The following is a 24,724-nucleotide window of genomic DNA, read 5'->3' on the forward strand; positions in this document are numbered from 1 at the left end:
AAACTTGAAGACATACCTTTGCTGTTGTGTAGTCTACAACTTTCTTTGTAGTCAGATCGCATTTGTTCCCTACCAACAACTTGTTGACATTTTCACTGGCATAACGATCTATTTCCTGCAGCCATTGTTTAACATTATTGAAGGATTCCTGAAAAGGCATTTAAAAAAATTGTAACATGGTTCTGAACACAACTGGTCTAATAAAGCAAGTAATTAACAAATGCTTTTTTGACAGTGAAACAACTCTAGTTACAAAATAGGCTGTAACAGTAGTGCTGGCGAAGAAATGAACTGATGATAGATTAAAACTACTACATATAGGGGCCAGGGAGATGGCTCAGAGGTTAGAGATGCAAGCCCCAAGTGCTATCCCAGCATCAGATGCCAAGCCCACCAGGTGCAACACTGAAGGCCCCCAAGCACCACAGAGATTGGTCTGTGGACCCATAAGCAGCACTATATCACAGGACCCTAGTATGGAACTGTTCAATATCACAAGAAGAATCCCTGAATATAAGCATAGAGAGCATCCTTAAAATTAATGACTTTAGATAACTAAATGAATTAAAAATTAAAATTTGAAAAGTGTAAAGATGAAAATACACTATGAGAGGGAAATATAGCTCAATATTAAACTAAGCTTATGCAAATCCAATAGTTCTAGAATATACAATTTCAGTGTGCTATATAAATACCCCTCTCCATCCAATAAAACCATTTTTTTTAAAGTTTAATAAACATTTTTGTTTATGGGCCTGGGATTTAGTCCAGTGGCCCTGGATTAGACCCCTGGCATCTGAAAAACAAATGGCTCAATAAGTTTCCAAGTTCCTATTTGGGGAAAAACTTTTGACTTTTAAATATTTCATTGTAAATAAGTTGAGTTTAGCATTTTCCCCATTCCAGTTGTTAGCACTTTTTCAGCACTTCTACTGGTAATCTAAAGTTCGATTCTAGTTAAGTACTAAATCGCTGACTTTACAATTGACCTGACATTACATTTGCTACATGAAAAATTCGAATTTTCGAAGTTGATCTTTTACTTCTTGACAGGAAAAAAGGGAGCCCTGAAATTTTCTTTTTGATCAAAAAGGACAGTTTCTGATCAAAAAAGACACATTCTACACTGTCTCTGTATCTCTATACCTTCTTGCAAAAGCACGTCACCTTCAGCTATTTGCTATCTGCTATTCTCTTACAATGTCATCAGATGTCCTGACCCACATCCTCCATAGGCAGAGAAGCCTCCACCCCTATCCTGCTTTTGGCAGTTTTGACAGGTTAAATTACCAGGCAAATTCCTGTTAATAATTAACACCAAGAACACAAACACAGTATTAACCCAACAGTTCCTTATAAACTCTGGGCAAATGATTATTTTAGTTTATGATAAATATAACCAGTCTCTTGAAAGCAAATGTAAAACTGATTACTAAATGTCCTATTTACCAAAGGCAAATAAGACGTTTTAGTTTATCAATCCATTCAAATGAAGGGTGGAAGATAATAACGCATCTGTTTTTGAAAGATTAATGCTTTAAAATGTTTTAATGCTATTCACTTATTGGAGAGGGACAGAAATTTCTGCTATGTAAAAAATATTTCTATATAAAGTAACTTCCCTATAACAAAGTATTCCCTACTTTGCCCCTATAACACAATTTCCCCCTGGAACTTACCTGATCTGTCACATCGTACACAACTATGATGCCATGGGCTCCTCTGTAATAACTGGAGGTGATTGTTCGAAATCTTTCTTGGCCTGCTGTGTCCCACTATTAAAAAACAATCAAGAAATCCATAAATTCCATTACAGAGTTAGGAAAAGGGATATAGGAAGAAGAAGAGTTTAGTTTACATAAAGTTGTATTATGAGGCTTTGAAATTGAAACATTAGCACTAAATGTTCAGACTACTAAACTGCATTGGTAACTGCCAAATGCATGAAGGAAATTACAATGGTAATTATACCAAAATTCATGTTCTCTGGAATGAGGAACTGTATTATACTTGTCACATTCCCTGCAGCCGTTAGCATTGTGCAAGGCATTAAAAATGAATGCAGAGTAAGTTGACCTGATAAGAAAACTATGATCCCAACTGCTTTAACACAATACATACCCACAAAGATAGAATGAATCACTTGCAAGCACATTTTACCATCATGGAAAGCAATAAAACAACCTAATTCAGATAACTACCAAATAGCACTTGAACCATTTTAAAAGCACCTTACTGTATTTCAACAATTTAGACTCTGAAAATAAATGCTTGTAATTTAAAAAAAATTTAATTGCTAAAATTATCAAAGAAAAACTCAACTGTCAGAATTAAATTCTTGGTGATGAGAATTTTGTTGAAACTGCTTCTAGACAATGATCTCGCCTTAAAGTTCTAATATAATTAGAAAACCTATTTACCCCACTAACAGATAAAAAAATAACTCCTTTGTTTTGGGGTCACAACCGAAGTTGCTTGGGACTTAATCCTGGATCTGTATTCAGGGTCACTCCTGGCAGAGCTCAGGAGATCAAATGGGATGCTGGGGATCGAATCATGGTCATCAGCTTGCAGATAAGCACCATACCCGCTGTACTATCACTGTGGCCCAACAAGGTAACTTATTGATTAATGGAGAATTTTAAATGTTTACTTAAGAATTACTGTGGGGAGGCAGGACCCCATGCCCGGCCTCGGCGCCCACCCTTCCCGGAGCCCCTAGGAAGCCCTTCCCCACACAGCGCGCGTTGGCCGCCGGGACCGACCGGAGAACTCAAGGGAATTACTGCGTTTGTGTTTTTCGAGACCAGCCGGCCTGTACTAGAGGGAAGCGTCTGCACCTGCACCTGGTCTCAAAGCTGTTTTACCAGCGATGGTCACATCTAACCACTGAAAATGGTGTTTTCCCTGTATACCAGGATGGCACAAACATTGCAGCTATAATGCTCAACTTAAAAAAAAAATTGAGTTGCGAAATACAGAGGATGACAGCATGGAGCAGAAATCTCAGGATGGTAAAAGAGGCCCCCCAAAGAGAGAAGTGCCCTCCATGTTGGGGCTGCTGCTTGCCATGGCCCTCATGAACGTGCTGCTCTACTTCGGCCTGGACTGGTTCTTCCTTTCCCCTCAACGCTCTGAGGTGGACGCCAGTCACTGTCTCCCTGGTTCCTTCAGAATGGGACAGATGAGAAACTGCTCGCCCTGGCTGTCCTGTGCGGAGCTGAAGACAGAAGTGAGACAGCTGAAGCGTGTGGGGGAAGGAGCTGTGAAGAGGGTCTTTCTGTCAGAGTGGAAGGAACGCAAAGTTGCTCTCTCATGCCTCACCAGTCTGGAAATGCAAGAGGATTTCCTGCACAGACTTCAGATGCTCAAATCTCTACAGAACAAACATGTTGTCACACTTCTTGGCTACTGTGAGGAAGACAACACTGTTCTCACTGAGTACCACCCATTACGCTCCTTGAGCAACTTGGAAGAGACTCTGAACCTTCCCAAGTACCAGCACATGAACACGTGGCCGCAGCGACTGCAGCTGGCCATCGCTTACATGAGTATCATTGACTACCTGCACCACAGCCCCATGGGCACGTGGGTAATGTGTGACTCCAATGATTTGCCCAAGACGCTATCCCAGTATTTGCTGACCAGTAACTTCAGCATCATCCCCAACGACCTAGACGCCCTGCCCCTGGTGAACCACAGCTCTGGGATGCTGGTGAAGTGTGGCCACAGGCAGCTCCACGGAGACTTTGTGGCCCCAGAGCAGCTGTGGCCCCATGGGGAACATGTGCCTTTTCAAGATGACCTCATGCCTCCGTATGACGAGAAGGTTGATATTTAGAAGATTCCAGATGTCTCAAGTTTCCTTTTGGGACACGTGGAAGGGAGTGATATGGTCTGCTTCCATTTGTTTGACATTCATAAGGCATGTAAGAGCCAGACTCCCGCAGAAAGGCCCACTGCTCAGGCTGTGTTGAATACTTATCACAAGGTTTTGAGTTCACTTAGAGAGACTTTAGTGCCTCAGACAAGAGAAATGCTCTAAAATCCAGTCCTGTGAGTGATAGGCAAGGATGAAGTTAAGAAAACAGATAGAATCATTGCAGGAACTCTGCTTCCTTAGTGTTCCTGTGTCCTGCCTCTCCTGGTGATCCAGGCAGACAGAAGGTGCTAAGTTAGCTCAAACAACTGGATTGAATCTCCCACCAATCACTCCCAGCTGCAGATGTGGACAAATTGAACCCAACCAATCTGTGAAGGAAGTTTCCAAAATCAACTCCACAGAGACTTCACCTACCTAAATAATTCATCTTGTAAGCTAGTGAGTCGTGTATATAGAAAAGCTCTTTAAGTAGCCATCAATAAAGTGTGATTCTCCAAAATTAAAAAAAAAAAAGAATTACTGGGGGGGGAAGGAACTTGAAGACTAAAATAAATAGATAATAAGATACAACCACCTTTAGAAGAAGGGAACTGTAATGTTAAAATCATCATCATCATCATCATCATCATCATCATCATCCCGTTGATCGTCGATTCTCTCAAGTGGTCTCCGTAATGTCTCCATTGGTCCTAGCCCTGAGATTTTAGAAGCCTCTTTTTACTCATCCTTCCTAACAGGTGACCATTGGAGGCTCTTTCAGGTCAGGGCAATGAGACCCATTATTGTTACTGGTTTTGGCATATGAATATGCCACAGGGAGCTTGCCAGGTTCTCCCATGCGGAGAATATAAAATTATAAGAGAATATAAACTCCTATGAAACAAGTCTAAGAGCTAATTAGAACAGATTCTATTATCAACAGGAAAGGCAAAAATTTTTAATAAATGTGAAAATGGATGGAGAACTGATATTAATACACATGTTAACAGGCATTCCTCCTCCCCCCTCTTATCCCACCCCTCCCCCCACACACACGCAAAAAAATCACTTCCTTCGCTTAAGATTACTTCCTTTGCTTAAGATCCAACCTCCAAAAGAACTGTCATAAACTAAATTGCAATGTGGGAGATATCTGAATACAGGCAGTATACAATTGACTTTAGTGTCAAATTTGTTGTGTTTCTGAGGGTACAGTTTTTGTTTTTCAAAGTGCTGGGGATCAAACCTAGGATACCACACATGTGAGGCATGCACTTTACAATGCTATGCCTTTAAATTATTTGTGAAGTAGAATTCCATAATGTGTGTGATATACTCTAACTCACTCTGGGAAGGGAAATGAAGCAAGTAAGGCAAAATGTTAATAGTGACTAATCTAAAACTAATGAAGACAAGTCACTACAGATTCATTACCTTTCCTTCTAAAGTACCAGACAGATCTTGGAAGATTAGAGAGCAAAATCTTTCAGGATACCCTTGGAGAAGCTTGAGTTTTGGGATCAAGCCAACATGACAACAAAACTGCAAATCTATATTCATTGGAAAGTCAATCACCTAACAGCTTTTTTAAAATCTGTGAATCCTAGACACAACTCATTTTACAGAATTGTTTAGGGAGTTTAAATGAACTTCTGGTGTCTGTAAAATGCCTACTGCAGTGTCTAATTATAGATGTTGCTCAATAAAATACTTCCCTTCTCTGCCCACCAGCCTCCATACAAAGATAACAAGAGTTCCTCGATGCACATTAACAAAGAATTATAACTACAGCTTTTAACAAGTAAAATTTACGATGTCTCCTTGAAACTCTGGAAACTCCTTATCCATAATAATCCCACTGTAATTGATTTCACAGCATTGTCTCATCCACTAAAGCACAATCTCCTGTGGAGATAAGTTTCATTTTGTATCCCTGAGTTTACATGAGTGCCTGGTTTAATATGAGAATTTTCATAAATGCTTCATAAATGAGTGATCACAAAAAAATCCCATGGTATGGGACTGGCCCTTCCTCTAACTTGTTAAATGTTTTGTAATCTCCAACTCTAATAAAGACACAGATGGCATACTGAACAAGAAAAGCTGAAATGGGGACCGAAGAGATAGTACAGAGGTTAGGGCGCTTGCCTTGTGTATGGCTGACCCAGGAGGTTCAATCCCCAGCAACCATATGGTCCTTGAACACCATGAGTAATTCATAAGCACAGAATCAGGAGTCATCCTTGAGCACTGCAAGGTGTGGCTCAAAAACAAGCAAAAAAACCTTTTCTCTACTTTATAAAGGGGAACAATTTTTTAAAAATCCATTCACTTGTACATATTATACCAATAGTACAGAAGCTAAGGCACCTGCTTTGGTAGCGGTGGACTAGGGTTTGGTTCCCAACTCTGGGCATTGCCTGGGATTATTCCTGTGCACACAAAGGTAGGAGTAGAACAGAGCACCACCAAGTGGTTCCAACACACAAACAAGGTTCAAACTTCTAAATTCAAACTCCTTCCAATTCAGTGTGTTATCAGTTTCATGATAAAAAAAGGAAAAAAAGTCACTGGTTTTCTGTTACCCCGTATTCCCAATAGCCTACTTTTTAAATATGCCCAGAATTTTTTTATAGATCAAAGATAGTTCCACACTGGTTAAATTGTACCAACTGAACTGCTACAATACCCTATATTTTTTCTTTATCTTTAATATTTTTACTGAATCACTATTCATTATAGTCAAACAGTATTTCAATACCCATCCTCCACCAATGTACATTTCCCAGCACCAGTGTCCCCAGGTTCCCTCCCAACACCCCCCACCCCTGACTCCCCTCCAGCCTGCCTCTATGGCAGGTGCTTCTCTTCTCTCTCTGTCTCCCTCCCCCAATCTCTCCTTTTGAGCAATTGCCTATTTTTATGTTAAGGATTGGAAATATAAAGTTAGGTTATATGGAAGGGCTAGAATAATTCAGGGGCACAAAATATTGAAGAAAAAACACCATGGGTTACTTGATTCTACTAGTAACTACAAGCCAGACAATGAAACTCTCAGCATACATTTTATGATCTATAAAACAAACATGTTAGAAAATCTTAAGTTACTTTCCAACAAAATTCTGTTTCTAGAGAATTGTACAGACTAATACATGAGAACTACCCTTCAACTAAGTCACATATAAAGAATCCTAAATTTCTCAATATTACAGTATTCACAGTAAAATACAAACAAAAATGTCCAATACACTTTAATCATGAGACTAAGTAAACTTAGGCCCTATTGGTAAAAGCACAAGAAAATCAGACTCATGTTTGACTTAAACATGTACTTCTAATTTATGAACAGGAAACAAGGCACTCAGATAAATCCTTTTCAATCTAAACAATTCCATCACTCACAGATGCATGATTAAGGTACATCATATTTAAGTTTTAGGTATTTAATAAAGAATGAATTCTAAGTTTTCCAAAATAATTTCCAAATAAATTTTCTAGTTAAAAAATTTTACTTACTATTTGAAGCTTGATTGTTTTCCCATCTAACTCTATAGTTCTTATTTTGAAATCCACACCAATTGTGCTGATGTAGCTTTCTGTGTAAGTATCATCCTGGTGGGAAAAATAGTTGAATTATAATTAATGTTTAACAGAATAAATAATGTTTATTATTTGTATCTACAAAGTTGGCAAAATTTAGGAAGTATAACATGTTAAGAATAGCCCTTCTATTCCACTCCAGTACATCATCCAGGAAAAGGTTTTATACTTCCAATGATTTACAATGATTTTGGAGGCTGGAGATGTGAATCTGTGGAACTGTTCTTACATGTGCAAAGTATTAGGGCTACTAAAAAAAAAAAAAAAAAAAAGACTTCATAATTGCTAATCAATTCTTGCTCCCTCTTTTCCACCCAAATATATTCACCACAAACCAATGATCATTATCATTCTCACAGATTATTTTTTAGGAAAAAAAAACTTTAGTTGAAATAAAATTCACCTAACATAAAATTCACCTTCTTAAAATACTTAACTGATTTTAAATATATTCACAAGTTTGTGTAATCATCATTACTATTTAGTCTATTTTCATCAACCCAAAGGAAACCCTGTATCCAATAGCAGTCTCTCCCAACTTCCTCCATTTCCTCAGACCCCAAAATTACTTATCTACTGTCTCTATGAATTTACCTATTCAGTAAATTTCATTAAGAAAGTATTGCAACTGGGAAACTCCAACAACAATAGTGAGTTTTGTTTTGCAATATGGAACGTAATCAAGGTAAAGAGAAAATGAAGTGAAATTCATCAGTTATACAGTGGGGGGTGGAGGGCGGGGGGTATACTGGGGATTCTGGTGGTGGAATATGGGCACTGGTGAAGGGATGGTGTTTGAATATTGTATAACTGAGACATAAACCTGAAAACTGTGTATCTTTCCACATGGTGATATAATAAAAATTAAAAAAAAAAAAAAGTATTGCAACTGGGGCTAGAGTGACAGTATAGCAGATAGGCTGTCTGCCTTGCATGTGGTCAACCTAGATTCTATCCACAGCATTCATATGGTCCCCTAGTACCACCAAGAATAATTTCTGAGTGCAAAGCCAGCAATAAGCCCTGAGCATCACTAGGTGTAGCCCAAAAACAAAAGAATACCGTGACTTTTTATGTAGCCTTTTGTTGTCAAGCTTCTTTCAGTTTATAATTTTATAAATGTTTATCCATGTTCATCAGTACTTAAGGCCGAATAAACAGCAAATTGTATAAATACACTACATTGTTTATCCAGGAAAACAAAAAATGCTTCTATAAACAGCTATATACAAGTTTCTGTATGAACAGAGTTTAACACAACATTAAACTTAAAAGTTAAACCTGTTCTTTTCAGCATGTGTTAAAACATTTCATTCAGAATAGAAATAAAAGGGGTGTGGAGGGGTGCCTAATGGAGTGAAACACCCAATGGCGCTCTGAGGTTGCTCCCAATGGTATGGGGGATCAAAACTAAGTCTCCTACCTGCAAAGCATTCCATTCTAGCCATATGAAGCTTTCTTCATGGTCCTAAAGCTCTCTAAGTGAAAACATTTGTGAAAAGATGTTTGAATGGAGAGATCAGACAATCAGCACAGTCCAATCTTAGCAAACAAAGCACTACCTCAGAAGTTCTGCCAATAACGATGGACTCAATGCTCAGGGCCAAGGAGAAAGCTCAACAGGCTAGTGTGTGCTTTGCATACTGCAGCACCAGGTTCAATCCCCAGTGACCCCACAGTAAGTACTGCCAGATGTAGCCCCAAACCAGGGGAGTTACAAAACTAATTAATTCTAAGTATAGTAAGTATAGCACTATCAAACAACTTCTGATGATAGAGAGGTTCTGTAAACCACAATGGTCAATTCAATAACCAGAGCCCTATCTGGCTTGTGAGAATGAAAAAAATAAATTTTTTAATTTCGTTTAAGTTTAAGGTAAACATAAATAACCTCACTGGGCTAGTTGCTATCACATGGACAGTATAGTTTGTCCAATTAAAAGAAAACACGAAAAAAAGGAGAAAATCTTTACTACAAGAAACTAAGGAAACAAATGAAGAGGCTGAGAAATTATGCACGGGTTAAGGGGCTTGCCTTGCATGTGGTTGACCCTGATTTGATTCTTGGCACTACATATGAACCCCAAAATACCACCAGAAGTGACCCTGAGCACAGAGCCAGAACACCAAGGGGCATGGCCAAAAGGAAGTAAGAAGAAATTGAATTTAAAATCCTTTAATTATAAATAAAATTTAAAAGTTCATGTCTACTGGTAATTAGTTTATTTTGTGAAATGCCATTCGGGTATGTGCTTATACTTCTGTTAGAACAAATATCCTTTGCTTACTGATTTATGTGTGCACTATCCATATACAAGCATATCTCATTCATAGCATTTTATTGCACTTATACTGTTTAAAAAAATTTTTTTTTCTTGAAGATCTCTAACAACCCTATGCTAAACAAGTGTGCCATTTTCCCAACAATATTTACTCAGTTCATGCCATTTTACGTGAGGCTGGGGAAACAGCCTAAATGGTAAATGCCTAGTATGTGCAAAGCTCCTAGTTCAATTTCAAGCATAAAGATCCTGCCCTCCAGGATGCACAAGGCTAAACTCTGATAACAGTAAGCCTGGTTCCTAGCACTGCCTACGATACACCCTATTAAAATAATTAAAATATGTAAAAGTATTCTACAGTACTTGGGGTTTTTTTGGGGGAAGATTGGGGGGAAGGGTGTGTTTGGGTCAGACCTGATGATGCTCAAGGCTTACTCCTGGCTCTGCACTCAGGAATTATTCCTGGTAGTAATTGGGGGACCATACAGGATCGAATCCAGATTGATCACATGCAAGGGAAGCTCCCTTCCTGCTGAACTATCTTTCCAGCCCCAAACACTACAGTACACTTCGTAGTTGTAGTTTATATACTTTGACATGCAACAGATACTTAAAAGAATTCTGACATATGGGGCTGGAGTGATATAGTACAGTGGGAAAGGCGTTTGCCTTGCACACAGTTGACTGACTACTTTCTCATACTATTTTTTGGCTATTATTAGTTTGTCTTCAAAAATTTTAATATACTTAATATTAATTTTGATTTAATACTTACTTCCCTGTGTTAAAAAATAGTTTCACCTCTGATTCAAGAGTTCCTAATGTTTTGTTCTAGTATTCTGATGGCTTTAATTATTTACAATGAAATTTTATATATATACACATATATATAAAATGACAGTATCTTCACTCACATCTTCAGAAAAAAATCAAAGTATTTGAGACACTGTCATGGTTACAATGGCAAGTTACAAATTTATGAAAACTGTCATTTCCCTTTATAAACTGGAATTTTATTATAAAGAAGAAATAATTTTCCATGAAGTGGCAGTTCATTTGAGAAAATGTTTGCCAAAAATTCAATTCTACATGATCTTTTTACAGAATTTGTAATTTTTACTTGTCTTTCGAGTAAAAAAACATAAAATGATCAATAAAACACGGCTAGTTCAGTAAAAAAAAAAAAAACCAGCTCACAACTCAGAACTATATGTACAAGTGTTTTTCTTTTAAGACAACACACTCTAACATGAAGTAAAAGAGATTCATGCAATTATCATTTATTCAGTCTTTTATTTTGGTAATTCTTCCTCCCCTCCCCCCGTTCTAGTTTTGGTGAAGATCGCATGATCCACCCTTCCCCCCCTCCCCGGACCACTACAAGTTGTGCCCTTGGGGATATCACACGCCAAGTGTCACTGTGCACTATCAGTGCATGCTGCCATGGTACTGAGGATGGAACCCAGGGCCTTGAGAATCTAAGGCAGCTGCCAATCTATCACTGGACCATATCGCCAGCCTTCTTCACACAAAATTTTAAAAAGAATACTTAAGGGGTCTAGAAGATAATTCAAAGTGCTGAAGCACATGCCCTGTACACACAAAGCACATAAATGGCCTACACCCGCAGTGGGGACAAGATGAGAGCAAGGCAGTCCCACACAGCAGTATAATCAACAGGGCCCAACACTGAACTATCCAGTCTGCACTGTCAGGCCTAGTAGCCCTGGGTGTGGGCCCTGGGTTCTAAGAGCAAGTAGGGAGATCTAACTGGTGCAATTAAATAACAATAATAAAACTCTCAAAGATTCTTAAAAAAAAAAAAAGGGAGAACAAAATAAAAAGGTAATTTTTACTGTTTTAAGAGAAGATGTTCTTAAAGGAAAATCTCGGCTAGTGCAAGGATATAAATACCATTAACAATGAGTGCAGTTTGGAGCAAAGCACTACCCTGATATAACCTAATGCAGCAGAGGCTTTACCTACCACTGCTTTTGTCACAGCAAATGTCAGTCAGCACCATAAAAAGAAGCAAATGTCTTTTGTCTTAATGGAATAACAGTTTCAACTTCCTGAACCCCTTGCAGAAGTTCTTGAAAAGCCAGGGATCTTTGGTCCATACTGTGAGAATCAATCATCTCCACAGTGAAAAGGAAAATATGCCCTGCTTTTTAAAAAAATTCTCGTAAATTTTTATTTGAAAAGTTATTCCATCAAGTCACCTTCAAAGCGGGCCAACTATTTTTCTTTTATCTCATTATGTATGTAGGAATTAATTACTACTTTTACCTCTACCAAGACCATCTGACAATAACTGTATTTTGCTTAATTTATTAGAAAAGCAATAACATTTAATCTACTTAAGAGTTCAAGATATCACTGGGGATGTATATACAGATGCTTTAAACATATAAACTCTGAAAAAAAACAATTCATTCTGAAAAAAAATGTCTAAATTGTATTTTCCTAGAAAACATACAGCATTAATTTCTATAAATTTCAACTTACTGCAAACCTAAGAAGGAGGCAAGACTTTCCAACACCAGAGTCACCAATCAGAAGTAACTTGAATAAATAATCACTGCAAAACAGAAAAAAAAATCACATCAATGAAACACATATTGCATTATAGTTCATGACAATAAAAACATAGCCAAGAATATTCATTCACTAAAGGAGTATTTCAGTTTCTGTAAAGCTCATGTATGACTTAATAGAAACCAAAGCTGCAAGTAACAACAAAGCCCTTTTGATGAATCATTAGTATGACTGAATTATGTAAAAGAAAGTTAGGCAATTCTATCCATGATGTCTGAGATCAGTGAACTTGCACTTCCAAGGAAAGAAAAGAAACGTTAAGTATCACAGAAAGGCCAAAAGAGGGTAGATAAACCCTACTATGCACTATCAGAATTTGGGGAGTTAAGCTTCCATTGTTCTTGCCAGTGAAATAAATCTCTCCTTTAATTACTAAGATCAAATCATTATTACTATTATTATTTTGGGCCACACCCAGAAGTGCTTAGAGCTTATTCCTGGCTCTGCACTTATGATGAAGTGCTGGGAATTGAACCTGGGTGGCTATATGCAAGGCAAGAACCCTTCCCACTAACTACTCTCTCCCTGGCTCCTTAAAATCATCATTTCATAGTAATCCTCCAAAGAAGAAACTTCTTTAAAAAAAAAAAAAGGACCATTTGGGCTAGGGAGGTGGCTCAGTGGTAAAGCACTCACTTGCTTGTGTGTGAATGCCTGGGTTGGAACCCCAGTACCACCCAGAAATAAAATACAATCACTTAGTTTCTGAAAGCATATAATGCATATAATATGTACTTTAAACTAGAAATGCAGCAAAAATCCAGTTGTCTTGCAAATGCAAAATTATACAAATATTCTAAACTTGCAGTAAAGCCCTCTTTAGAAAACATTGAAGGGTAGGCTCTTATGGAAATTTGCCACTGCCAGACCAAATTAAAAAGTCATCCATTCCTAAGTATTCCTTCCCGAACTGAAGCATGTGAGATTCAAAAACCCAGTCTCCAAAGGAATCTCACATGATCCATCCCCCTTCTGACTGGTTCTACAACATTCTTTTAAGTCATTTTCAAAATAACAAATACCCAAAGTTACAGATTTTTAGAAAAATACACATGATTTAAGTTTGTTTTTTATGATTTGCTTTTAAAAAATTGCTACCCTAAGGTAATCAAACAGAACTCTAATTTTAACCTAGATTATAATAATTACATATAAATAAGATAAAATTTTAAGTGATTACCTTTGTTTATTCATGAACTGTTGAGTTTTTCACACAAGTGAATGTGGAACCCACCTCTCTAGGTGGGAATCCACATTCACTGATAATAATGTAATATGAACTGAAAATACAAGCTATGTAGGCTTATGAAGGGTATGCACTAGATATTTAGAGCTCTTTTTCTCTTGTATTCCCTAAACAATACAATGGTATAACTTAAGTAGTAGCATTATAAATACTTGAGTTGATCTGAAATGAGATGTGCATGGACTCTATGCAAATATTATACCATTTTTACATAAGGGACTTCAAAAAAATCTATGAACGTTTAGTATTAGGTTACAAGAAAGCTAGAGCAGCTCAAAGGGCTGAAAAACATACTTCACATGCTGAGGTTCTGACTATGGAGTAGCCCTACAACACCCAATAGGTATAACCAAAACAAAACAAAAATGGGTAATAGAATTACTCATTACTTAAAACACCTGGGCCGGACAGATGGTACAGAACAGGTTAAGGAGCTTGCTGTGCATGCCACTGACATGATCCTACCACCACATATAGTCCTGAGCACTGCCACAGGTCACTGCTGAGCACAGAGCCAGGAACAGCACCTGATCACCACCATGTACAGTCCAAAAATCAAGAGCTTAAAAAAAATCTATTTGGGGTTTTGCCAAATTATCAGAGTACCATATTTTACCACATAATTGTTATGGATTTTATGCCAAAATCTTTTCCCAAAAGTGAGGGGTAGCTTTTTAGTGAGGTGACCACTGTGTGTAGCTTTTTTGTTGTTTGGGGGCCACACCTGACAATGCTCAGGGGTTACTCCTGGCTCTGCACTTAGGAATCACTCCAACAGCAGCAGCCCACAAGGGACAAGAGAAGGTACTTTGTGTGTTGCCCGGTTCGGGTTCCATCCCCTGTGCACCATATGACACCCCAGCATCAACCACCACCAAAAGTAATTCCTGAGCACAGAGCCAGGAGTAACCCCTGAGTACCACTGACTGTGGCCCAAAACCAAACCAAATAACTGATGGTTAGGGGTTGGGGATGTGGCTTATAGCCCCCAGCATACCTCCCAAGAAAAAGTAAAACAATAACTGAAAGAATAGGCTCTTGAACCCACAAAATAATTTGTAGCATAATTGGGAATCATTCCACTTTTTGAAGGGGCTATTGGTTTCTTTGTCAGTGACCTTTTGAGAGAGCTTTATACATCTTGGACATTAGTCCTTTAAAATACTGTGAGGTATCTTCCATTCAGCAGAATGCTTATTTTTAGCTCTTTATTTTGCAATGCACAAATTTTGATGTAGCCATTTATTTCTGTTCAATGTCTTTGCAAATGAAATTATATAACTGAACAGACAGATCTTTGAGATTCAGTTTAAGCATTTAACTCAGTGTATTTATGAATTCTGATCCACTTTAACTTTTGAGACTATTTGTGTCTTACCTGTATGATCAATACTATGTTACTTGCTTTGTTTAATTTATAATTACCTAACACAGTAGCACATTTCTAAATTATTAATATACCAGAGTTCAAGGATTGGGTATTTGAAACTGCTCTGAAATATTTCTGTAACTATAAGCCATAGCCAGGAACAAACAAATACCCTCCAATTGTAACTGAGGCTACAATCAGAATTCAACCAGGGCTCTGAGGTGAAAAGGGGGGAGTTTTGGGGGGAGTGCCCAGTTTGGGAAAGACTGCCTTAGGGGGATATTAACTCACTCTTTTTTCTCTTTATCTTTCTCCCTCTCTCCCCTTCCCCTTCCCCTTTCCCCTCCCCCTCCCCCTCCCTTCTCTCTCTCTCTCTCCCCCTCTCCTTCTCCTCCCTTGCCCCCCACCCCCCATCTGTCTGTTTCTCAGCTTTTTTGGGTCATACCCGCCAATGCTCAAGGCTGAGTCCTGGCTCTGCACTCAGGAATTAATCCTGGCAGTGCTCAGAGGACCATAAGGGATACAGGGATTCAAACCTGGGTCAGCTGTGTGCAAGGCAAGCACCTTCCCTACTGTACTAAAATCTTCCCTTCTCTTGACTATAGATGGTAATAATTGATTTCTAAAAGTATAGAAAAGAAAAATTTCTTAGTTCTGATAAATGTGCCAAGTAAGATGATACGATTTTGAGGGAAATTATGCATTAAGTGATAAAAGAATTCTCTGTACTAATTTTACTCTCCTGTAAATTTAAATTTCAAAACTAACACTCCCTCCCAAAAAAAAAGTGTGTGGATAGGGCCAAACCTAACAATGCTCTGGGCTAACACTTGAGCATTAGCTGAAGTTGCTCCGTGGTGACAGATGTCCAAGGGACCATATGGTGCTGGGCATAGAAGAACCTAGAGCCTCTAGGTGACAGAATGGACTCTAGCCCTTTGAGCTACCTACCTTCCTGCCCTATATTATCTTTTGTTGTTGAGGGTTAGGGTAGGGCCATGCCCTGCAAAGCTCAGGAGTTACTCCTGATTCTGTGTTCATGAGTGACCCCTGGCAGTGCTCAGGGAACTCTAGGAGGTATGGGGATTCAAACCAGATTCAGCTGCATGTAACCCTGCACACCAGTCCACTGATTTTTCTTTATGGATCCAAGAAGAGAAAAACTTTTTATAGGAGGGTACTTTCACAGATTCAAACCTGAAATTTTGCCCAGTGTACTTGTCATAATACAAATGACTTCCAAGTAAAGAGGGTCAAGATTACAAGCAGTACCGCCAGCAATTAAACCTGAGTGCAGAGCCAGGAACAAGCCCAAAGCATTACCAGGTGTGGCCCCAAAACAAAACAGAACAAAATAAATCCATGACTTCCAAATATATATTTAAAGATAGCCAATCAAAACAGAAAAACTGAACCTGATTTTTTTTTACTGCTTTTTACAAGGGGATTGGGGCTCTAGGGTCACTTCCAGTGAGCATGTGATGTCAGTGATCAAACCAGGATGTGGCTAACCCTGTGACATTTCTTTGGCTCGAAGACAAAGCAATTTAACCTCAGGCCTAGAAAAACTTAATTTTATTTCAAGCCTAAAGTCAAAGGTCCAGTCATAACCTGTAACTCACAAACCTTAACATTTAAAAAATACATAAATTTTTTAAGTAACCACAAAAAAATGTTAGTGGCCTCATTTACTGACTTAAAAGTGGGCGGTAGGAGGAGGTATACTGTGATTCTTGGTGGTGGAATATGTGCACTGGTGAAGGGATGGGTGTTCGAGCATTGTATAACTGAGACTTAAACCTGAAAGCTTTGTAACTTCCAACATGGTGATTCAATAAAAGAATAAATTAAAAAATAAAAAAAATTTTTAAAATTTAGATTCCTAGAAGTTAACACTAATAATAAACTAGAAATAGCTTACTATGACTGAATTATAGGTACAAGGGTTAAAATTCTAATCCCATTCCCGAACTGTAGCACTGTCATCCTGCTGTTCATGAATTTGCTCCAGCAGGCACCAGTAACGTCTCCATTGTGAGACTTGTTACAGTTTTTGGCATATTGAATACCCTACAGGTAGCTTGCCAGGCTCTCAGAGCAGGACGGAGGATTAGTACCCGGGTAGAACGCGTGCAAGGAAGCTGTGCTATGGCTCCAGTCTTATGCATGCTACTTAACTGTTCTTTGACTGTTTCCTTCAACTCTAAAACCAGGAATACTATTTCTTCACAGAATTAAGGGAAGTCTTGTATATAAATAAAGTTCATGATTGACGATTGAAGGTCAATTTGTTTTTGTTAACCCCATCATCCCAAGACTAGAACCAGGATTCTGAGGAAATTCCTCAGCACTCTATTCCTCTCAAGCTAAATCCAACACAACTAAATTTTCTATTAACAACTGATATCAGGAGCCCCTTATCTACAAATCCTCTGCACTAGTAGGTCACAAAACTTAATTTGTGCAAATACCATTCTATTTGTTACTTATCTGAGTCATTTTCTTATTTTGGTAAGCACCTATTTTGTTTCATAATTGAAAATTTAAAACAAAAACCTTACTTGGAGCAAAATTATGACAGGAAAATAAGGGTTTCTGTTTATATGTTCATACATATTCAGTGGAAAATTAAAAATTGATATTAAAACTAGTAGAGAACAGACATAAGAGATTACATGTGGAAAAATTTTAAGGTCAAAACTACCACCTGGAGATGCTGGAGGGAGCACACGTGTGACCCAGCTTCAATCCCTAACACATATGGTTCCTGAGCCCCAACAGGAATGACCCCTACAGAGTCAGAAGTGGGACCTAAGCACCACTAAATGTTGAGTCCCCCCTTTCAAAAAATAAAAGAAAAAAACCCCTACTACCTGCCATTTACATGTAATCTAACTTTTCTTACTACAACTTGCATGTCAAGTAGTATCTGCATAGCATTATATAGTTTACTAAAGATTAAATTGGAGTGTTACTGATCTTAGTATATATAAATAAAAATGTTCAGCAGGCAAAAACAGTTTGTGTGCAGTTTAAGTAACAATAGGAACTTTAAACCTAGAATTTGGGACTGGAGAGATAGGGCACTTGCCTTGTATGTGGCCAACCTGGGTTTGATCCGTGGCACCCCATCTGGTCCCCCAAGCCACACCAGGAGTGATCCCTCAGTACAGAGCCAGGAGTAAGCCCTGAGCACCACTGAGTGTAGCCCAAAAGCCAAAACATAAATAAACCAAGAATTTATAACTCCAAATATTTTATTATTCCACATTCTTCCAGTGATATACTTTATATACTCAGATTAATAATCAGAAAGTAAGGCCAGAGAGACGATACAGTGGTTAAGACATTTACCCTGCACGCAACAGACACAGTTCAATCCCTTCCTCATGTTCCCCTACCCCCAGGTCACTCCCCTGCAAAAAGAACTAAACAACTACCTATAGTGTACATTCCACAAAGTTGTTTCAATATCCTTTCATAAATCTAGCTATTCAATTGTTTTTATAAATTTCATCTAATCTATTTAAGCATAAATTACACTTTCCTGGGCATTCTCTTAATTACAATCCATATGAATTTTAAGGTAGAAAAGAGTCCCTACCATAGTCCTTAATATGAAAGACATTTCTGCAAACTCAGTGTACTTGTTTAAAGACTCTTGGGAACACTTCCTATACTAGCAAAGTAAAAAGAGAAACAGAAAGATAAGACTTTTGGTAGTGGTAGGATGTTCAAGGGCAACTCTAGGTAGAGACCAAAAACGATCCATTTCAGCCTGGAGCAATAGTACAATGGGTAAGGTATTTGCACTGCACAGCTTACTGGGGTTCAATCTCTGACATCCCATATGGTCCCCTGAGTAACTACCCCAAGCATTGCTGGGTGTGACCCAAAAAGCAAAAAAAAAAAAAAAAAAACAGGGTCAGGCTCATGCAATGCAAAGCACCACAAAACTTTTTCTGACAACCTTTTTTTTTTGGGGGGGGGTGAGAACAAAGGCAGGTGGCAGATGGAGGGGGGCACCTACACCCGGCACAGCTCAGGGACACTAAGGGATACCAGGGATCAAACCCAGATCTGCCATGTGCATAGCAAGCACCCTACGGGCTCTACTACCTCTCTGACCCAGTAACCAATTTCTGAAAAGAGAAAAAAGGAAAGACTGATCAAAATAAAACCAGTCCAAACACACCTCAAATCTTTTTTCTTTTCTTTTTTACAGGACTGTAGTCTTTATTTGTAATTGAAAATGATGACACTGTGCATTCTATATACACGTAGTTGGGGATATATTGCAGACTTTTATTTTTGTTTTTGAGACACATCTCAAATCTTTAATCAGGTCAGTTCAGGGTATCAGATTTAAAACTGTCATTCCCAGAATTCCATATCAACAGTGGTAGAAAAAAGCTTTTTTCTATTTTCACTGTCTTAAATCAGGGCTTCTTAGAGGTTTGTAAAAGTTAACCACTTACAACTTTATACAAATGCTATAAATCTGCATGCACGTAATCTGTCTATAGGGTTAATCAAATGCTCCTGGGGTGTAAAACCATTAACGGGGTTAAGAAAGTTACTGAAAATGTCTACAAGAAAAGTGAAATGAACAAAAAACTTGTACTTAAAAGTTTAAAACAAAGGAAAACAAATTAAACCCTCACAATTCTTGGAAAAATTCAATTAAATAATTCAATTTCATTTGTGAAGCTCACCAGCTTGACAGACTGCACAAAGTGCCTTGTGAGAAGATGTGATCCACGTGCTGGCACACAAACTGATTTAAAAGTCATTTAGAAGATCTTTTTGGGGCTGGAAAAATTGTGTCAAGGGCAAGGCACTTGTGTGATTTGCATGCAGCCGACCTGGGCTTGATCTGCAGCAATGCACATGATCTCCCCCCCCCTCAATAACTCCAGGAGTCACCCCTGAACACATCCAAATATGGCCCAAAATACAATAAATAAATAAATAAATAAAGCAGGTATTACTAAATATTACATGTCTAAAAAGTGGTGCCTCCTGAGAACAAAAACAGGCACATGTAACATAACTAGTCAGAATTATGAATCATGGGCACGAAACAGTAAATGTCACTATTACTTATCACAATATATCCTCAGAATAAAACAGTGTTCTATCAGTCACAAAAATAACAAGAAAAATTTATTTCCAATTTCTTCTATGCCCTGTTATCATACTCTGTAAGTTACAAACACTGTTTCTCTAGCTCCTTGCTATTTCTACACTTTTCCCCCAAATAGCATTCCAGTGTTGCCCTTTCATTATCTGAAACATTCACTGGGTGGTTCCAAAAAAAAAAAAAAAAAAAGCCAAGGTTTCTTCCCACCACACTAAATTCTTTTCCAGATATCAAAGCAACAATCCCAGCCCCACCTTCTACTGGAAAAGACTGAAACACTCTTGACCACTCCCCTTTCCCTCTAAGGAAAAGTCATTCTGCCTAAATCTTGTAATAAAATTAAAAAAGAAAAAAAAAAAACTATTTGGATTTTTAAAACAAGTTCACAGGAGTAATAATACCTCACGCCACAACATCTCACATTCACTTTCGAATTTTTGTCTTGAAACACAAATTCTAGCAAATCCTTTAAAAATCTCCGAAACTTAAAAGTGTGTTATTAAGAGCCAAAGAAAAAGTATAGTAGGTAGGACACTTGCTTTGTACATGGCCAACCTGAGTTTGATCCCCAGCACCGTAGTTGGTGTGCACTAATCAGGAGTGATCCCTGAAAGCAGAACCAGAATAAGCCTTGAGCACAACTAGGTATGGAGGAAAAAAAAAATTATTTAACCCCAAATATAAGACAATAGAAAACATTAATTTAAAAAACAAATATAAAGAAAGCTAACTATTCTTAATTATCAAAAATAAAACTATCAAAATTATAAATAACATCATAGGGAACATCAAAAGTGACCAAGGAGAGAAAAACAGTTAAATGATTGACTGCTTCTAGGACATGAGCTTAACTCAAAATGTTAGCACACAGGGAAATTATTAAACTTGGCCCCCAAATTGGGGGAGGAGTCTGGGGGAGACGAGCCAGGGAGATATTCAAAGAGCCAGAGCACATGTTTTGCATGTTGAAACTACAAATTTGATCCTAGACACTGGATGCAAGCAGTACCCACCCACCCCAATCCAGCACTGAACAGGAAGTAGCCCCCTCAATTTTTTTACCTGATTAAAATATCCAATAAAAAAGTTCACTCACAAAGAATTCTCTTTCACAGCATTTGAAAAAAAAAATTGGATGAGGTGGGGGGACCACACCCAGTGATTACTCCTGGCGGTGCTCAGTGCTCAGGAATCCCTCCTTTCATTGCCCCGGAAACCATGAAATGAGAGGCATCGAACCTCTTGCAAGGCAAGAGCACTACGGCTATACTAATGCTCCAGATCTCCCCCTCAAAAACCAAACTTTTATAGAGCTTTATTTGTTGACAGAGGTAGGAAGATATAAACATCCTTCCTTTTAACTGATAATGAAAATAGCAAATTTTTAAACGCAAAATTTTGATTTTTTTTTAATGAATGATACTGCAAGAATCATTCACGGAAAATTCATGATTCATTCTATGGCTACCTAGTTACTGAAAACTAGTATCTCCCAAAGAATTACATACAATGATTCTCTATAGACATTAAGAGTCAAAGGCATAGCACATACCTGTAAAGAGTTCAACTGTCAGCACCACAAAAGAAATGAAAGTAACCATGTTCTGAGTCTTGAAAACTTACTATTTTTTTCTCCTTTAAATGTTTCTCAAATTCTCAAATCACTATCAACTAAGATGACCAAAAAGTCATCAAGGCAATCAATAAAACAACTTACTTTTAACTGATTTCTGGTTTTCTCATGAAATTCTAAATTACATGGATTGATATAGTTATTAGCCTGCCAGATAACAGAAATGATTCACTTACTTTTTATTCAAATCCTTAAGCCAAGTGATAAGATTGAGGAAAGGAACCTTTGGTCACTGGTAGAGGGAAGCTGACAGGGTGTTGGGTTCAGAGATAGAACTCAGACTGGCTCAAAGTTTTGTAAATCATGGTTCACACCCATAGTACAGCAGGTAGGGTATTTGCCTTGCATGCAGCTGACCTGGGTTCAAACCCCAGAACAACAGATGGTCCCCCAAGATCCATCAGGAATATCCCTGAGCACATAGCCATGAGTAAACCCTAAGCACGTAACCCTCCACCCAACAAAACGTTTTATATATCACGGCGCCTAAGTAAAATAATAATCACTCCCCACCCAATCCTTTGGGTTCCAGCATGGCAAACAGTCCCCCAGCACTGCCAGGAGTGATTACAGAGCACAGCCAAGCATGGCCCAGAAACTTAAAAACAAAACTTTTCATCCAAGGCATAATACTGGCAAAGTTGTCAAGTGTTACTTGAGTTTACCAATACAAAAGAGGAAAATTTGTAAGACTGCATTAAATCTTCAGTCACTAATCTTAAATTATTATTCTAGTGTATTTTTTTAAAAGTCATATCGTTTTTTTCTGCATTCAAGAATTACAGTTGTTACAAGTAGAAACTAAAGTTCCTCCTACTATGGCAAACTAGTATATTAGTGATATTATACATGCTTTATTAACACATTTCTTATAAATAATTCTGACACTAAAAAACCCTCTAGAAACCAATGGATTATAAAAATGTTTCTGGTATGAAGATAATGCTAAGTATTTAACCAGTGTATGGAAATAATCACTGCCTGCCACACCACCTAGTTCAGAAAATCAAAATGCTCCAGAAAAAGAGAACTCTTACCCTTTCCATCTACTTTTTCCATAGTTCAGATTCTATGCTTTTACATAATTGCTTTTTTGCTTTTGCTTGTACTTGAAACAATTTTTACCATAAAGATGACCCAAGATGGTCACTGCTCCCAATAACAGCCAAAAATAAAAAATTTACAAATTGAGGGGCTGGAGCGATAGCACAGCGGGTAGGGCGTTTGCCTTGCACGCGGCCGACCCGGGTTCTAATCCCAGCATCCCATATGGTCCCCTGAGCACCGCCAGGGGTAATTCCTGAGTGAAGAGCCAGGAGTAACCCCTGTGCATCGCCGGGTGTGACCCAAAAAGCAAAAAAAAAAAAAAAAAAAAATTTACAAATTGAGAATCATAAAGTAAAAGCATCTAGTAATAAGGCTATGTAATCTTAGACCAATATAAACCTAAGTTTGTTTCTTCTTTGAGAACCATTTTTTTCCCTTTTGTCAAGAACTCACTCTCATTATCAAATTCAGCACTGAAGAATTTTTAGTTTCTAAAAGAAATTATATAAATCAGATGATAGAATAAGAAAAATTTATTAGGCGCATTTATAAACACTAGCTAGTATACAGTACATATATAATGTCTACACATGTATAATGTACCTGGCATAAATGTTAGATATTTCAGACATCTTAGAATTAGAAAGGGCACTCACCTATTAAGTTTTAAGAAAAAGAGGATTTTAAAGATTAGAACTTGGCACTAAAGAAAAGTCTTGTATTATAGAGTGATACAGTAAGAATGTTCCTCTTTTTTTTCTTCCAACTTTCCCTATTTACTTTTATGATGGTAACAAACTTCATTACATGCAAAAAAGAAACTGCTTAAGTCAGACCACTAAAAATCTGCTGCTGGTAGCTATTGGGACTTCCCTAAAAAAAATCCAATCATATACTCTCAAAGACAAATAATTTTCACTAATGGTTTTCCAAAGCTTTTCCTAAGCACCCATTTAATTTACTAGATCCAGTCTAAAATGTAAGAATAGACCAGACAACTGGCATACTTGAAGACAAAAATATACAAAAAGTATTCTCTGGGCTAGTTATACAGCTCAGTGATGGAGCACCTGCATGCAGAGGCCCTGAATCTGACCCCCAGCACCCACGTCCCCACCACCAGACTTCTGCTTTTGATTCTGTTGAGGTCATTATTAATTAGACCTCAAAAGAAAGGTTGGCTTGGCACTGTATTTACTGAATAACTATTATTCTTGAAATTTATTAACCAATGTCTCTCCTTCCTCTCTTTGGGGGACAGGGGGTCAGACAAAACCTCCCTCTCTTGCTGTTTCTCAAATCTATCACTAATAAATTCCCTTACAGTTCTCCTTTTATGAAGTTTTCCTAAACCCAACTAAACCCACCATAATCATCCACCACACTTTCAAAATCATGATGCGGCATGGGCGGGAGACAGTATAGCAGGTGGGGTACTTGCCTTGCACCGGCCTGACCCAGATTTGATCTTTCTAACCCCAAATGGTCCCCCAACATCCTCGGGTTATCTGAGTGCAGAGCCAGAAGTATTCCTGAATACTACCTGCTGTGGACCCCCCCAAAACAAAAAAGAAATCATGATGCTGAGGCCCATACCACATATGTAGAACTTGCCTTATCTGCTGTTTCTGAAATATAGTTATTTTCTATATTCCACTACGAACTCTTAAGGATAAAGGATTGGTCACATTCTTAATCCTAGCACTACCTGCCTGCCATACATTGATAATGATCTACACTATGTAGATAGAGCCCTTATAGTTTTCCAAATTCTTTGACACTTGAACCTCACAACTACCTTCCTAGGAATAATGACTACTAGTATCTATTTTCCAGGAAACAAATTGAGAATAAAAAATTTGTCAAGCTTCTTTTTGTTCAAATCTTCAGGACGTATTTACAAAGCTATTTGTATATACAGCAAATACAAGAAACTCCCTGAAC

The 24,724-nt window shown here is 38.0% G+C and overlaps 2 protein-coding genes across 2 annotated transcripts in view; one reads left to right on the plus strand and one right to left on the minus strand.

Annotated features, from left to right (window-relative positions):
- Nucleotides 1-24,724, minus strand: part of RAB1A (RAB1A, member RAS oncogene family) — a 28,544-nt gene that overhangs the window by 2,083 nt on the left and 1,737 nt on the right. The window contains exons 2-5 of the mRNA XM_004609174.2: nucleotides 12,253-12,325; nucleotides 7,379-7,474; nucleotides 1,680-1,775; nucleotides 17-148 (exon numbers count right to left, since the gene is read on the minus strand). Of these exons, the coding sequence (XP_004609231.1) occupies nucleotides 17-148; nucleotides 1,680-1,775; nucleotides 7,379-7,474; nucleotides 12,253-12,325 (397 nt within the window). The remainder of the gene's footprint in view (nucleotides 1-16; nucleotides 149-1,679; nucleotides 1,776-7,378; nucleotides 7,475-12,252; nucleotides 12,326-24,724) is intronic.
- LOC129399634 (protein O-mannose kinase-like) lies at nucleotides 1,787-4,815 on the plus strand. The gene has a single exon (XM_055120086.1). The coding sequence runs from the start codon at nucleotides 2,993-2,995 to the stop codon at nucleotides 3,839-3,841; it is 849 nt and encodes a 282-aa protein (XP_054976061.1). The 5' UTR covers nucleotides 1,787-2,992; the 3' UTR covers nucleotides 3,842-4,815.

The sequence above is a fragment of the Sorex araneus genome, chromosome X (genome assembly GCF_027595985.1).
Source record: "Sorex araneus isolate mSorAra2 chromosome X, mSorAra2.pri, whole genome shotgun sequence".
Classification (NCBI taxonomy): Eukaryota; Metazoa; Chordata; class Mammalia; order Eulipotyphla; family Soricidae; genus Sorex; species Sorex araneus.

What these genes read in the sequence shown, in the direction of transcription:
- LOC129399634 (XM_055120086.1), top strand. Translation starts at nt 2,993, where the DNA reads ATGGAGCAGAAATCTCAGGATGGTAAAAGAGGCCCCCCAAAGAGAGAA.